This window comes from Parasteatoda tepidariorum, chromosome 7 (assembly GCF_982258835.1).
Source record: "Parasteatoda tepidariorum strain Cologne lab strain chromosome 7, Ptep-v5.0, whole genome shotgun sequence".
Classification (NCBI taxonomy): Eukaryota; Metazoa; Arthropoda; class Arachnida; order Araneae; family Theridiidae; genus Parasteatoda; species Parasteatoda tepidariorum.
The window spans coordinates 65,628,084-65,642,339 of NC_141761.1; the positions used below are offsets into that span (position 1 = coordinate 65,628,084).

Consider the following 14,256-nt stretch of genomic DNA (forward strand, 5'->3'; position numbering starts at 1 on the left):
TGTTTTTGTCCTATTTCTTTATTTACTCTTTTTTAAATATACATGAAAAAATAGTGAATTTTAATTTCTGGACTTAATTTATTAAATATTCATAAAAACAAAATATTATGCATAAAAGTGAAACAGAAAGAATAAAGATCTTAATTCTTGAAAGAAAATTTTAAACATCTTAGTTTTCTAATTATCTTATTTAAAAAGAAATGAGGAGTAAAGTCTAATAGCAACTCTCTTAATTGCTGTGTCATATTTAAAATATATTGATTAAAACAGAAGAAATAGAAACTAAATAGAAACCAAAATGAAAATCATTCCTAATGTTAAACAATAAATTCTCCTTGATTTAACTTTTTCGCATTGCCGTACTTTTAGGAAAGAAAAATGCTTATTAGAAACTCTTTAAAAAATGCTATATCATAATAGAAACTCTGATAAAAAGAAGAGAGTTAATAAAAAAGAAGAAAGAAATGGAGAAAAAATTGTTTTTAGTTCTTAAAGCATAGCTTTAATGTTGAAAATCACAGTTTTCTATGTTACCTGATATCTATATTACTGTGCAGGAAAAAGGGCCAATCCATTTGTCTTCCAGAGCATAAATTTGCAAGTTTTAGAGCTACGTGTAAAAATGAACAGATACATGTAAAAATTTTCTAATCTATAGTAAAACATAAGATTTTAGGGAGGGAAAACTTTATCGAAAGATACTTTGCCGAATATTTGGCTAAAGTCTCAAATAATGAATAATGGCTGAATATTCATTGCATCCCTACTGCTAGTTATTAAACATCCATATGAACTCCCGTAACAAAGTTCAAAACTCTTCAAAGTGGACTCACTTAATAAAGTTAAGAAAATTCTATCACTATTAAAGCAAGTGAGAACTGTTTCCTATATCCTTGCAGAACAAAACAGTTATTTTCCTTAGAATTATGCTCCACTTGTTCTAATTTCTGAGCTATTTCGAAGCACAAAAATGTTTCCTAGGAGGCGCTTATGACAGTTACTGCGGTCATATTACAAAGGGAGAAATGTGTAAGATTAATGTATTGAAATACCTTGTCTTATAATTGTGTATATTTGTAATTCTTATCTGTTGGGTAAATTTACTCTTTAAATTTATTTTTCTTTATTTGTTCTTCTATTAAACTGATAAATTCCATTAAAAATTTTATAGGAGTATTCTGAGGATAGTAACTCAGAACCTGATGTTGACTTAGAAAATCAATATTACAATTCTAAGTCCCTGAAAGAAGATGATCCAAAGGCTGCTCTTAATAGTTTCCAGAAAGTAAGTCTCTAATGCTATTAGTAACTTTGCTCTGAAAAGATATTAAATACAGTAAAAAAAAGTTAGAATTTCATTAAATATTGAGAAATATATTCGAAAATCAAAGCAACTATAAGTCAATATTTTCAGTTATGGTTTTGCCCATCTTGACGGGAAAAGAAACCTTGATAGCAGGAACTTTATTAGCGACTATTATTTAATTCTGTTGCTTGTGAATTTAAGAACATTAACGTTATAAAAAAATTTCTATGCATATCCATTTAGTTACTATTAGAAAATATTTTTTCAAATTTATGCTTACATTAAATCATATTAAAAAAAATTATATTCATATCCATTTAGTTACTATTGGAAAATATTCTTACAAATTTATGCTTACATAGTTTTATTTCATGAGCATTTTGAAGCAGATGTGTTGTGACCATTAAGTTTGCAATTGTCCTTGATAAATTGTTTTTACAATGAAAGTTGTTATATCTGTTATTTATTATATTTTTATTTGAATATATTTTCATGGCAAATAAGTTGTTTTCACGTCTTATTGAATGTATTTTGTAGTGAAATAATGTCTGATGCTCATAAAATTAATTATCTTTAAATGATTTTTTGTTGACAAAACTATATATAGATAAGATCATATGATTTAAAAAATCGAAAGAAGTATCTGTCTAAATATAAGGAAGTAAGAGGAAGAAGTGTCAAATATATTTTTTATGATCCTATGTTCTTGAATCGTCGTTTATTTTTTACCATATAGCTATAAAAAATGTCTACAAATGTTGCATAAAATTTTGCATAGATTTTTCAAAACTTTAAAGGTTAATTTGATAAAATTAAAATATCTCTTTGCTAGAAAAGAACTAGGTGCTCAGTAATTTTCCAAGAAATCATAAAAATTTTCTCATTTCCTCATCATTTAAAAATTTGAAATGTCTTAAATTCATTTTGATTTTCAAGGAAAGAAAAAATGCTTTGGATTCATATCAGTTATCATAAAATTTTTAATGAAAATTAAAATTCTAGTTGAATAATTCAGAAGTTTTTGATACGAAACTTCTCCATATTATATAAGTTCCTAATTCTCAAATTGTTTGATAGATAAATAAAAATAGAAAAAAGGAAATTTTGCAGCCTGTTGAAGAATATCTAAATTAAATTATTTGATTTAGTTATAAAATTTGAAAATTATTCAGAAAATTTTTTTTTCAGTTAAAACCATGATTTTTTTAAGCAAATTATATTGGGTGTCTCATGAAAAATTGTAAGTACAAAAGTACTAAATTTGTTCTGGTATGCATGCATTGCTATACATACTTTGCTGCTCAAAGATGGTATTGTATTGGAGTTCTAGAACTTTGAATTTATATTTTCAGAGTTGTTTGCCTATGTCATCCACTAATTTTTTTTTTTAAAGCTATAAAATTTTTATAAGGCTTAGTTTAAATATTACAAGTTATTGTTGATTAAAATTGGATTTTTTTCCTTTGTAGGTATTAGATTTAGAAGGTGGTGAGAAAGGTGAATGGGGATTTAAGGCTTTGAAACAAATGATAAAAATAAACTTCAAAATGGTTTGTAATGACTTTTAATTTTTCTCAATTAAGTTTTTTTAATAAAAATTTTTAAAAATTTATTTAAAGTTACTGATTTTTAATGTGAAAATTCATTTCATTCATTAATTTAATATTGTTTCTTATAAACATTAATTTGATATTGTTTTTTTTTTTTTTTTTTTTTTTTTTTTGACAATTTGACTTGTTTATAGCAAAATTGAATTAGGCGGAACTGAAAATCGTCCGAAACTGAATTTGAGAGAAAAGGAGAGTTCAGACACTTAACAATTGGCTTTTTTAAAATTTTTTATTGATTTGTCAATTATAAATTGCAGTCTTATTACTGGACATTTTAATTTGCTCTGCTGTATTATTATTTTTTTTACTGAATAGGAATTAGTGTCTGAAAGTAGCAATACCACGGTTCCCAAAAGGCCCTTTTGCAAGTCTTAAATGTGTACATTTCTTGGGTATGTAAGTTTTACGAACTTAAAAGAATCCTCACGATAAATCTGTCTATTAATGCCCAAAGAAGAAAAAGCACTATTCCTGCTCTTTATTGAGCTCATGCACCTGAAGCCATTAATAATAGATGCCTAAAAGATTTTTGGCTCTATATCTATACTGATGGCTACTTCCAAGAAAATTCTTGAGCTGGAGCAGGCTTCTATGGAGAAAACTTGTTCAAAGGCTCACACAAAGTTAATAAAAATGCCACAAACGCTGAAGCTGAAATGTAGCGATCAAGCAGTTAGTTGTTCAATTGTCCTTCTGCAATACATCTCTAAACCATATGGTGTTCCTTGTTGATTCAAAACCAGCTATCTTTTCACTTTTCAAAGCCAGTTTAAGTGTGTAGGGGAAACAAAACAAAAAATCAATGAAGAACTTATCTGCGATAGTCGGGTGATTTCCTTCCATCTGACTCTCAACCATTTTAAAGTGAAAGGGTGGACCTGATGGCCAAACTAGAATGTTTGCTTCCACAACCTCCTTTTGCCATTTCTTGTCTAAACCATACAGTGTTCCTTATTGATTCATCATAGTCCCAACCGTTTTAAACTGAAGGGGGGGGATTTGATGGCCAAACAAAAGAATGTTTGCTTCCACTACCTTCTTTTGCCATTTTTTGTAACCGTATTACGCTGTAAGAAATGTGTGGTTCAGCCTTGTTTTTGATCCAATCTTGATGAACTTTTCTTGTCCGATTTTCTGTGCAAAGTTGAGAATTGTTAATTGACTTGACTATCTCCAGGATCAGCTTAAATACCTAAGCATGGCCGACTCCTCGATATAGGAAAAAAAGTTTTAAGAACTTCACATTGAATTCATTTCATTTATCTACAGTAGATCTTTCAGTTTTTGTAAAGTTTCTGACTTGTTTTGGTTTTGAAAACCATCCAAAAATTGATTTGGGTTTAATGCAAATTACTAATTTAAGAATCTTGTTGTAAAATTTTTATCTTGTTTCTAAGATCCTGTATCTAAATCAATTTCGTTAAACTGATATCTTAATATTTTCCTAAGGAAGTCTTACTAAATCATTCATTGTGATACTAGAATACGAAGGCTTATAACTATAAATGATCCTAAGCAAATTTAAATAAAATGAAAAATTTTCTGCAAACATGAAATCTAACAATTTATTGACTTTTTTAAATTTAAATTTAATTTCAACCCTTTTATCGCTACCAGATTTCGACAAATAATTTTGAAAATCACTGAGTTTTATTGTATAAGATTTTAATTTTTATTGTTAAGAGGTCAAGTTATATAACAGGTTGACTTATACACTGGGATATATAGTAATTATAACTTTGTTTTATTTTAAATTGTAATTCAAGGTTTGCTTGAGTTTCAAGGCTATTAAAAGCCTTTGCCGAGAGAAATCAGGTATAAAATTAATTGGAGACATACATGATATCTGAATTAGGTAAATGTGCTTTGTAAGTTTAGTAATATGTTTGGCTGTTTATACATGAGTGTATATTATAAATTCAGAGTCAGCGGAACTAAAATCACCTTCCCCTCTTTAATAAACTTCAAACTTGTGTTTGAAAATGCTATTGCCACAATATTTTAAATGTTCATTTTTCTCATTGATGATTGTGATGTAACTCTCACAGATAGTTTCTGTAATATAGCATAAGATTTCCATTTTGTTTGTATGTGTATGTAACTATTGTATAGCTAATTTTCTCTTTTTTTTAAAAATTTATTTAGGGTAAATTTGGAGAGATGATGAATAGATACAAACAACTTTTAACTTATATCAAAAGTGCTGTGACGAGAAATTACTCTGAAAAATCAATTAATTCCATATTAGATTATATTTCAACCTCCAAACAGGTACTTAAATTATTCTTAAATTTATTAATAAATGTTGATTTTTCATGTCATCTCTGATGAAATGTTTATATATTTTTGAAGTAAAATAACTTAGAGTAGTTGTGAAAACAAAAAATAAGTGCTGTTATATGGGGAAAAGAAGTGTTTGTTATGAAAGTAATTTTGAATTAATACTAAATTAGAATATTTGTTTGAAAAACTAAATATATTAATGTTGAAATATTGCTACCTTCAATAAAATAGTAAATAATATAGAAGTGTGTGTAAATCAATGTGTATATGTGTGTTTTTTTTGCACCCTTTGTTAGTTTTCCATTGAATAAATTGCAATGAAATTTCCAAAAATGACAACGTCAGTAATTTATTAAGTGAGATGAAGACACTACCTTTTTTTTTTCCTCGAAAAAAATTATGCATATTCAAAAGTATATTGCTAAAAGTTGTGCTTATTGAATGGCAATTTTTCTCCTTAAAAAGTAACTGGCAATAAAATAACTTGGGCTCATTAGCTCATTTTTGCTTATTATAAACTTTGTAACTTTTGGCAGTTGTACCACAATGAATGCCACGTAGAATGAACTGTAAAAGGTGTTTTTATGGATTTTAGTAATAAATATTTATTACACTGTCTCAACATATTTAATTTACAATCATTATTTTGATTAGATATGCGGTATATTTTTTAATTTGGAGAAGTATTTTAAATTATTTTTTTTGATTTACAGAACTTGAAATTGAATATTAAACATTGTTTGAAAATTTATAAAAGTTTTCTAGCTTATTAATATTATCTTAACAATAAATAATTTGGCTACATTTTGATTTTATCCTTGACACTCAAATCTTGCTTAAGCACATTACTTATAAATTGATCTCAAAATGAATGTAAAAACGTATCTTCAACTTGAATTCTAAAAATTCGGCAAATGTATCTTTCATACATTATCTTAAAGCTTGAGATAGTTGTTATAGAGTGAATTTATTTCTTGCTTTGTCAAATAGTTTTGGATGATTGATGAATTTACCATCTTTAGTGTTTAATTGTAACATATGTATACAATGTTACATACTTAGATGTTTTATTGCAGATGGAGCTACTGCAAGAATTTTATGAAACAACACTTGAAGCTTTGAAAGATGCCAAAAATGATAGGCTTTGGTTTAAAACAAATACTAAACTTGGTAAACTGTATTTTGATCGAGGTGAATACAATAAATTAGCTAAAATATTAAAACAGCTTCATCAGTCTTGCCAGGTATGTAATGATTTATATGTAATTTTTTCCTTTATACATGCTCTGTAGCCATTAATGCAGTTTTCAATTTCTTTTAACTGAATTTGTATGTTTACACATAGTGAAATGAGAAAAGTCCTTGTGATTGTTTTGTGTCCCCTTGTGGCAATTTTCATCTATAAAATTTTCCTTAATGGCAGCTGTATTTATGTGTTTAATTTTTAAGTTTTTTAGAAGATTTGATCGTGTTTTTTTTTTTTTTTTCCCCCAAAATTTTTTTTTAGCAATAGATTTAGGTAAATATTGACTTTAAGAAGAAAATTTTTTTTTTATTTTTGAGAGGTTGTATTATTTATTGGCCCATTTTAGCTCTAATTTTCATTAAACTCATTAGAATTTTATGAAGAATTTATAATGCATGTGTCTTAGGACAAAGGAAGAGCCTAGTGACATTTACCACTGTTAGTGTACGCAACTTAAAGATTGTGATATCCAATTTAAACTTTTTAAACTTTGGTTTTTAATTAATTAAAAAAATACTAGTTAACTATCTTTACTAGAATTTCAACTATAAATATGAAAATAGATCAATAAAAATTAATGATCTGTTATGTAATTAGGGTTGCAAATTTGTTACGGGCTAAAAGAGTTGAATTTGATGGAAGATTCATCACAAATTTTCGTAATTTTAAGAAAACCTAACCCAGAAAAATATACCTAGAATTACATATTGAAACACTTGATCATGATACAAAAATTATAAAAGCTGAAAAAATTATTTCTTTCGATTTCATGTAATATGAATTTCTATCATTAAAATTATTAGAATTTTGGTACAAAATATTCTTAAATTATTTTTCGTTTTTCAGGAAATATATGTTTGCTAGCATTACGATGTGTTTTTCAGCACTAAGGGCTTAGAAATTATACTGCCCAGTACAATGGCTGTTGATAATATTTCTCATAGGTGGCGCTTTGCATAGTGTTGTATTAATTAGTGCAGATTTGATTGAATTATTGTATCTTTAGCATCATATTTTCTTATCAAATCTTTTCTGTTAAAGAATATGCTTGTAATAATTTGACTTATACAACTCAGAATGAAGATTCCTTCATCTAGTATATATTAAAGAAATACGAATTCACACACCAATAATTCAACTCCAAAATTGTAGTATTGATCAATAATATGTCTTATCTCTCATTTCAGTAATTTTTATAGCTGGAAAGGATTTGATATAACTTTTTCATATCTTTGTAATTTTTATATACTTTAGTATATGGTATTTTTATTAATTTATGACCTAGGGGTCTTTACTTGACAAGATTTAAAACCATTTATGAACTTTTTTTTTGTTGTCATTTTTCCTATTGATCAATTCTTTTAAATATTTTATCAGGTTTACATTATCCGATTTGAAGTTTTAGAAAAGTATTAATTGCTGTTGAAATATAAGGGGGAAAAGAAAAAAAACAACAACAACAAGGAAAACCTTACATTTTAAACTATTTTCGTGCAAATTGTAGCCTTTTGAAATAGTCATGGATTTTAAAAAATAATTAATAGTTTGTAGAACTTAGCACCATGACAAACTTTCAACCCTAGTTATAATTCATTATATGAAGGAGTTATAGAAATTTTTGCAACTTTATTTAAATAAGTGTTACAAAGTTTTTAGTAGATTGTGATAAGTTCAAAAATGAAGAAATAATGACTTTTAACTTAAAATTTCGTTAATTTATGTTATATATTTATTAAGGTCTTTAATATTCATTGTGCAAACAAGCTAGAAGTGTGATCCTATATTTCCCTTTTTTTAAAATTGAAAAGCCATTAAATTTTCTATCCTATATCTCAAATTTTTCAAAAGCTATATTGTTAGGTTAGAAAGATGTTGCTCTCTTTTAATTCCCTAGAATAAAGTGGTTTCTTGATAATTGAGATAAGCTAAAGTGGTCAAAATGGCATACTTTATTTGCCTGCAATGTTATATTTTAAATACATAGGAATTTGTTTTGTCTGGGCAAGTTTTATTTCATTTTGAAAACAAACAGCAGAAAACTGCATCTCATTCTCTTTATGGGGAAGAAACACTCAAAATTTTTAAATTTTTATTCTTTCTTTAGTTGAAGTACTTTTTGCATCGATTATTAAATTTCAACACGTAATTTTATTTATCAGTATCACCATTGGTCTACAATGATGTGTAAATAGTGAAAAAAAATCTACTTTTGCATATTTCTATTCATAATTATATTTTTCCTTGAAAAAAGTGCTGCATTAGAATGACTAAATGCTCATATATTTTTGTAATCGTTTAAAAATTCTTTGATATTGATATTTGGATTAAATTCTTGGTCGCACACACTTTTTATAATTAACACTTATTCACTTTCTCTAATGTATGATGAATTTCATGGTACAAAAAAGGCTATCGAAATATCATTATTGAAGATCTGTTAACTTTTTTAGTAATTGAATTTGTGTTCCGGTCTACTAATACTACAGTCTACTAACAGGACTTGGAATATTTGCTGACAAATATTTAAAAAGTAGTTTTTTTTATTTTATAAAAAAATATTTTACTCAATTTTGATTAAATGAAGTTAAAGTAATTTTTAGTTTAAATAATTTTTAATTTAATTAAGCTTTTAATAGTTGTATTTTTGTTCAGTATTACATTTTTAGAATTATTAAAATTTTTATTTGTGTTAATTTGCATCGATAAAATATTAATTATTTATTCAAAACTTCTAAAAATCAATTTTATATACTAAAGATATTATTTTAAAATTATTTAATAAATTTTTTTTTGTATAGGACAAGTAGTTTTAGTAATTGCATTGAAAGTGTTAATATTTATTATTTTAAAGAATTATGTTTTCTAATATGTATTTAAGTTTATCTTACCTTTATAATTCAGTAATGTTATCAGATGTCAGAACATTATTTGTTGTTTTGCCATTTTCTTCTAATGCTCCAAATAATTCCAAAGTTCCAACTTTCTTCAAACATTAAAAAAATCTGAAAAATAAACGTCTGAAAATTTCCAAAAACATAGAAAATCAAAATATAATTATTTGAAAAATTTCTTTAATAGGGAATATTTTGATTGATGCTCTGTATTTAAAATTGAGTTCACTGTAAATTCCATTAAGGAAAAAATTTACCGTTGAAGACTCTTTTTAAATGTGCTGGGTTTAAGAATATTACAATAAAATTTATTCTGATATTTGTATGTTAACTGATTGACTCTTTTTATATATTTTAGACTGATGATGGATCTGATGACCTAAAGAAAGGCACTCAGCTGCTGGAAATTTATGCATTAGAAATTCAAATGTACACAGCTCAAAAGAATAATAAAAAGTTAAAAGTAAGACACATTTTAGATCTTTTTAGAAGTTGAGTTCATCATAAAAAATGTTTAGAAAACTACAAATTATGCATAATTAAAATTAAAAAACAATGATATTGATTTGACACTGATATTGATCTAGTTGATTTTGTTGATTGGCTTTGTGCTCAAATTAAAAGATTAGGATAGAGTAATGATTATTGAAATAAAAAATAGTTGAAAGCATTTATAATTTTTAAGAGTTGATAATAGTTCATATTTTATATGTTCAAAGGCGAATGTGTTTTTACATGCTAAGCTCTAATTAGTCTCTAGATATATATAGTTTAAATCCTAATTTATAAAAGTGTTAATAAATATTGACTAGAAATTAGAACAATTTTTAAGTATCAAAGCTTTTTTTTTAAGTGCTTAAATTTTGGTTAGCTTGTTTTTTTGTTTTTTTTTTTTACCATTAAAGAAATCGGTTTAAACCCAACTATTAAGTAGAGATTATTAATTAACTACACTTGAACCCCAATTTTACGTTTTCCTTCAGACTAGCTTTAAAAAAGGCACGAAGCAGGAAAGCATTAAATCAGAGTTAAATAACTGTAAGCATATTTAAAAAAAAAATTTAAACTTACAGGATGAACTATTAAAAGAAATGTGTAATCTTTACTTGTTTTTAGATACAAGTTTAACAAACTACATCTCAAACCTTAGATTTGTAAATTTACTTTTTTGTTTACATTTGCAAATAAATATTGTTTCAATGTGATTGTTCATATTGTAATGTTTTTTTTTAAAACTATTAATCAGTTGTGGAAATATCCTCTGATATTTTTTACTCATCTTTGAAAAGTACTACTTTTGGATGTAAGTTTACTCATATTCAAAAAGTAATGGGATCTGTGTTTTAATCGTTATAAATGCTTTCGACTTGAGAAGATTTTCAGCCATGTAATTTTATTCTGAAATGTCAATGTTCTCATTGGATACCGAGAAGCCTGCTTTATTAAACCCTTTTGTAATATGTTTTAGTTGATACTGACCAATGCTGTAAGAATAAAATTTAAAGCTTCTGGAACATTTATCGCTTTTGAAGCATTTTGCAGGCCATGAGAGGGACGAAAATAAATGATAATCTAACTACTCAGTGTTTTCACTACAACACGAGAATCTCGCCTATTTTTGTCTTTTCTTGCAATAAAAACCGATTAACGCGAGAAGTTCGCGCACTCTATTAATCAATTTCAAAATTCATGAATTTTGGAAACAATTTTGCCTTTTGCCATTTTAAATAAAATCCGTTTCACTTTTCTTCCTTGATCTTTCATTATTTTGAACATCGGTCCTTGTTATCTAGCTTCCCTATTTATCAGTATTGTTCAGAACCGGTGCGAACAGCAGAGCACCACCACCCCGAACCACAGAACCTCTTTCAGAACACATTTCTCTGCAACCGTGTGTTCACCGTGTGTTATTTTTGTCTTTTCTTGCAATAAAAACCGAGTAACGCGAGAAGTTCGCGCACTCTATTAATCAATTTCAAAATTCATGAATTTTGAAAACAATTTTGCCTTTTGCCATTTTAAATAAAATCCGTTTCACTTTTCTTCCTTGATCTTTCATTATTTTGAACATCGGTCCTTGTTATCTAGCTTCCCTATTTATCAGTATTGTTCAGAACCGGTGCGAACAGCAGAGCACCACCCCCCGAACCACAGAACCCCTTTCAGAACACATTTTTCTGCAACCGTGTGTTCACCGTAGGTAAGGTTTCTTCATGTAAGACGTTTTAATTTTTTGTACATGAATGTAAGATGGACAAATACCTTGTTAAGGCATAAGTCCATATTGAACAAATGAAAATGAAACAAATGTCGTTAGAAACGGTCAAAACGAAGCAAATACAGATATTTTTCAGCCAAATAAATATAATAGCCGATGAAAAGGTAGATATAGAACATTTTCCATATGATGATGCAGCAAAAATATTCAATTAGAAGATGTGAAAAATGTATTATAATGAAAGAAATAATTTTTTTCCAAGTCTATTTGTGTTTTTTTAATTTTTAGAAATCTCACTTAACTTTTTGAAATCTCACCCTGTTTTTGAGAAAGGGTGAGAAATTCTCTCCCATTTTTTTCTGTAATGAATACACTGCTAGTTATTTAGTGTAATGTTCTGTAAATAATTGGATTAACTTCATAATAATTGGACTGAAAAAATTCCACAAATTTTACTATTTAAGCTCTGATACGTCCTTTAACTACCCTTTCTGTGAATTACCCAATCCCACCACTCTTCTATTGAGTCATGGAAGAAATCCCCTCATAGAGACAGGAGGATAATTAGATTGAATGGAAAAAATATTAGAACAGCTTCAAACAGCTAATAAATAAATGTCTCTCTTAAAAAATAAATAGAAAGTAAAAATAAATGAAGGAGAAAAAAAAAGAAAGAAAGAATTTGAAAAAAGTTTGTGCAAGCTTTGTAGAGAAAAATTGGTTTTGATCTGTTAGAAAAAGTATTAAAGCAAGATTTTTTAAAAATAGTTTCGTTAATCAGGTCTAATTTAACACTACCAATATGATTAATTTTCACAAACCAGCAGAAAATGATCTAAGAAGCGTCATAACGTACGGAATGGATAATGTAAAATTTGCTTTCTCTTGTAATTTAAATTTGCAATTATGTAATATTTCGGATGAGTTTGATTTGAGTTGAGATATTAATTTGTATTTGAGTTATTGTAAAAACCCTTAAAAATTGAAATTAAATGTTATTGAAGCTAGATAACATGATCAAACACTAGAATTATTTGAAGTTTTGTTGTGATTCTAGGACTGTTGACAAGTCGAAATTTTTATATCATGCACTTTTCAAAATGAATAAAAACAAATCTACTAAATTTTTAATTCCATGGATTGCTAAAGATAGAGGACAAGTGGGGTCAATTTGTATTTTTCATTGTGACTTACATTCACTAATTAATATTCGTAATTTTAAAAGTTTTGACAATTAAACTGTGGTTTCCATAGTCAATTTTTAAGACTTTTTCATTAATTTAAATAATATGTTGTAATAAAATCATGTTTTTATTTTATTTACTAACAAATTTGCATTTATGAACCTGTTGATCTATGAGTGTTATGATTTGTCAATTCTGTTGTAATTGAATATGATCATTGTCAGTTAATGTTATTGTCTGTACAAATTGTCTTTTGTGTTTTGCCTTTTTTTCGTTAAAAAGTATCTAAAATTATATTGCTCTTTCTGGCCCATGATGCAAAACACTTTATTCCTTAAGTGAGGTTGAGTTAAAGTTTTTTATTATTTTTTTATCTACTTTGTAATTTTAATATTTAATGGGGGATAGATACAGCCAGTATTGGAAATCATGTTGATACAGTGAAGTATCTTTGTCAGATAACCAGAGATTACTATTAAAAATGCCAATACTGTTTAATTAGTTTTTTCTTCTGCTGCAGATGTAACTTATTTGTCTTACATATTCTTATTTATATTAAGTAAAGTAATTGCATATATTAAATAAATTGCATTTATTAAGTAAAGTAATTGCCTTTGTATTAAAATTGGTGATTTTGCTTTTAGAAATTATATGAACAGTCATTACATATAAAATCAGCTATACCACATCCTTTGATCATGGGAGTAATAAGAGGTAATATAATAATTATTTTGTCTAAACAGCTTATTGTATATAAATAGCTTGACCCCTGTAGCAGAATTTTTTCTGACTTTCTGCGACAAACCTAACTAGAACCAATATCTTTCTGCAAGATATTTTTATCGTTATAAATGTATGTGTAATGAATTTATAATAATAGATTAAATTCGTGTTTATAAATTAAGTCTACATGCATAGAATTTTTTCTTAATTTCATAATATAAGTTTACATTTCTTAATAAGTTTAAATTGTTTAAGTATAAATTTGCATAATCTTCGATAATAACGAAAAGTTATAAATGTATAGATCTGCAGACAAAAATGCTTACTAGAGCATAAATAAAGATTACCCAGAACCTGTAATAAGATAGAACTTATAGAAATAAGCTAAGAATGGACGAAAAGATTAAATTTATAAAACAAGATAACTGAATTTGAAGTATCAGTTTTAAACAGTATCAAAATTTAATTATTAAAGCAGTTTAAAACAGTATGATTTAATGTTTCATTATAATAGTTATATCAGGTACAGAAACAAATCAGGTGAAAAAATTAATATTGAAGTTGAGTAATCAAAATAATAAATTAGAATTGACTATAACCAAATTCCAAAAGCAAAAAAATTAAAGCAATGCTTGTTTCAATTTTTTCTATATCTAATTAATTTTATCTAATTAATTATAGATTAATTAGATTCGATTAACATTGTACTGACTTATTGAAAGATTTTTTTTTTTAAAAAAAAGGAGGTAAATAAAACTTTTTTCGTGATCAGATTAAGTTTAGAACGAAAAAAAA

General features: G+C 26.5%; 1 protein-coding gene across 2 annotated transcripts in view; it reads left to right on the top strand.

The window, feature by feature from the left end:
* alien (COP9 signalosome complex subunit 2 alien) overlaps positions 1–14,256 on the top strand; it is a 47,866-nt gene that overhangs the window by 11,831 nt on the left and 21,779 nt on the right. For both annotated transcript variants that reach the window (XM_016068647.4, XM_016068648.4), the window contains exons 2-7: positions 1,172–1,285; positions 2,776–2,856; positions 5,062–5,187; positions 6,276–6,443; positions 9,695–9,799; positions 13,383–13,452. In XM_016068647.4, coding sequence (XP_015924133.1) covers positions 1,172–1,285; positions 2,776–2,856; positions 5,062–5,187; positions 6,276–6,443; positions 9,695–9,799; positions 13,383–13,452 — 664 coding nt within the window. The remainder of the gene's footprint in view (positions 1–1,171; positions 1,286–2,775; positions 2,857–5,061; positions 5,188–6,275; positions 6,444–9,694; positions 9,800–13,382; positions 13,453–14,256) is intronic.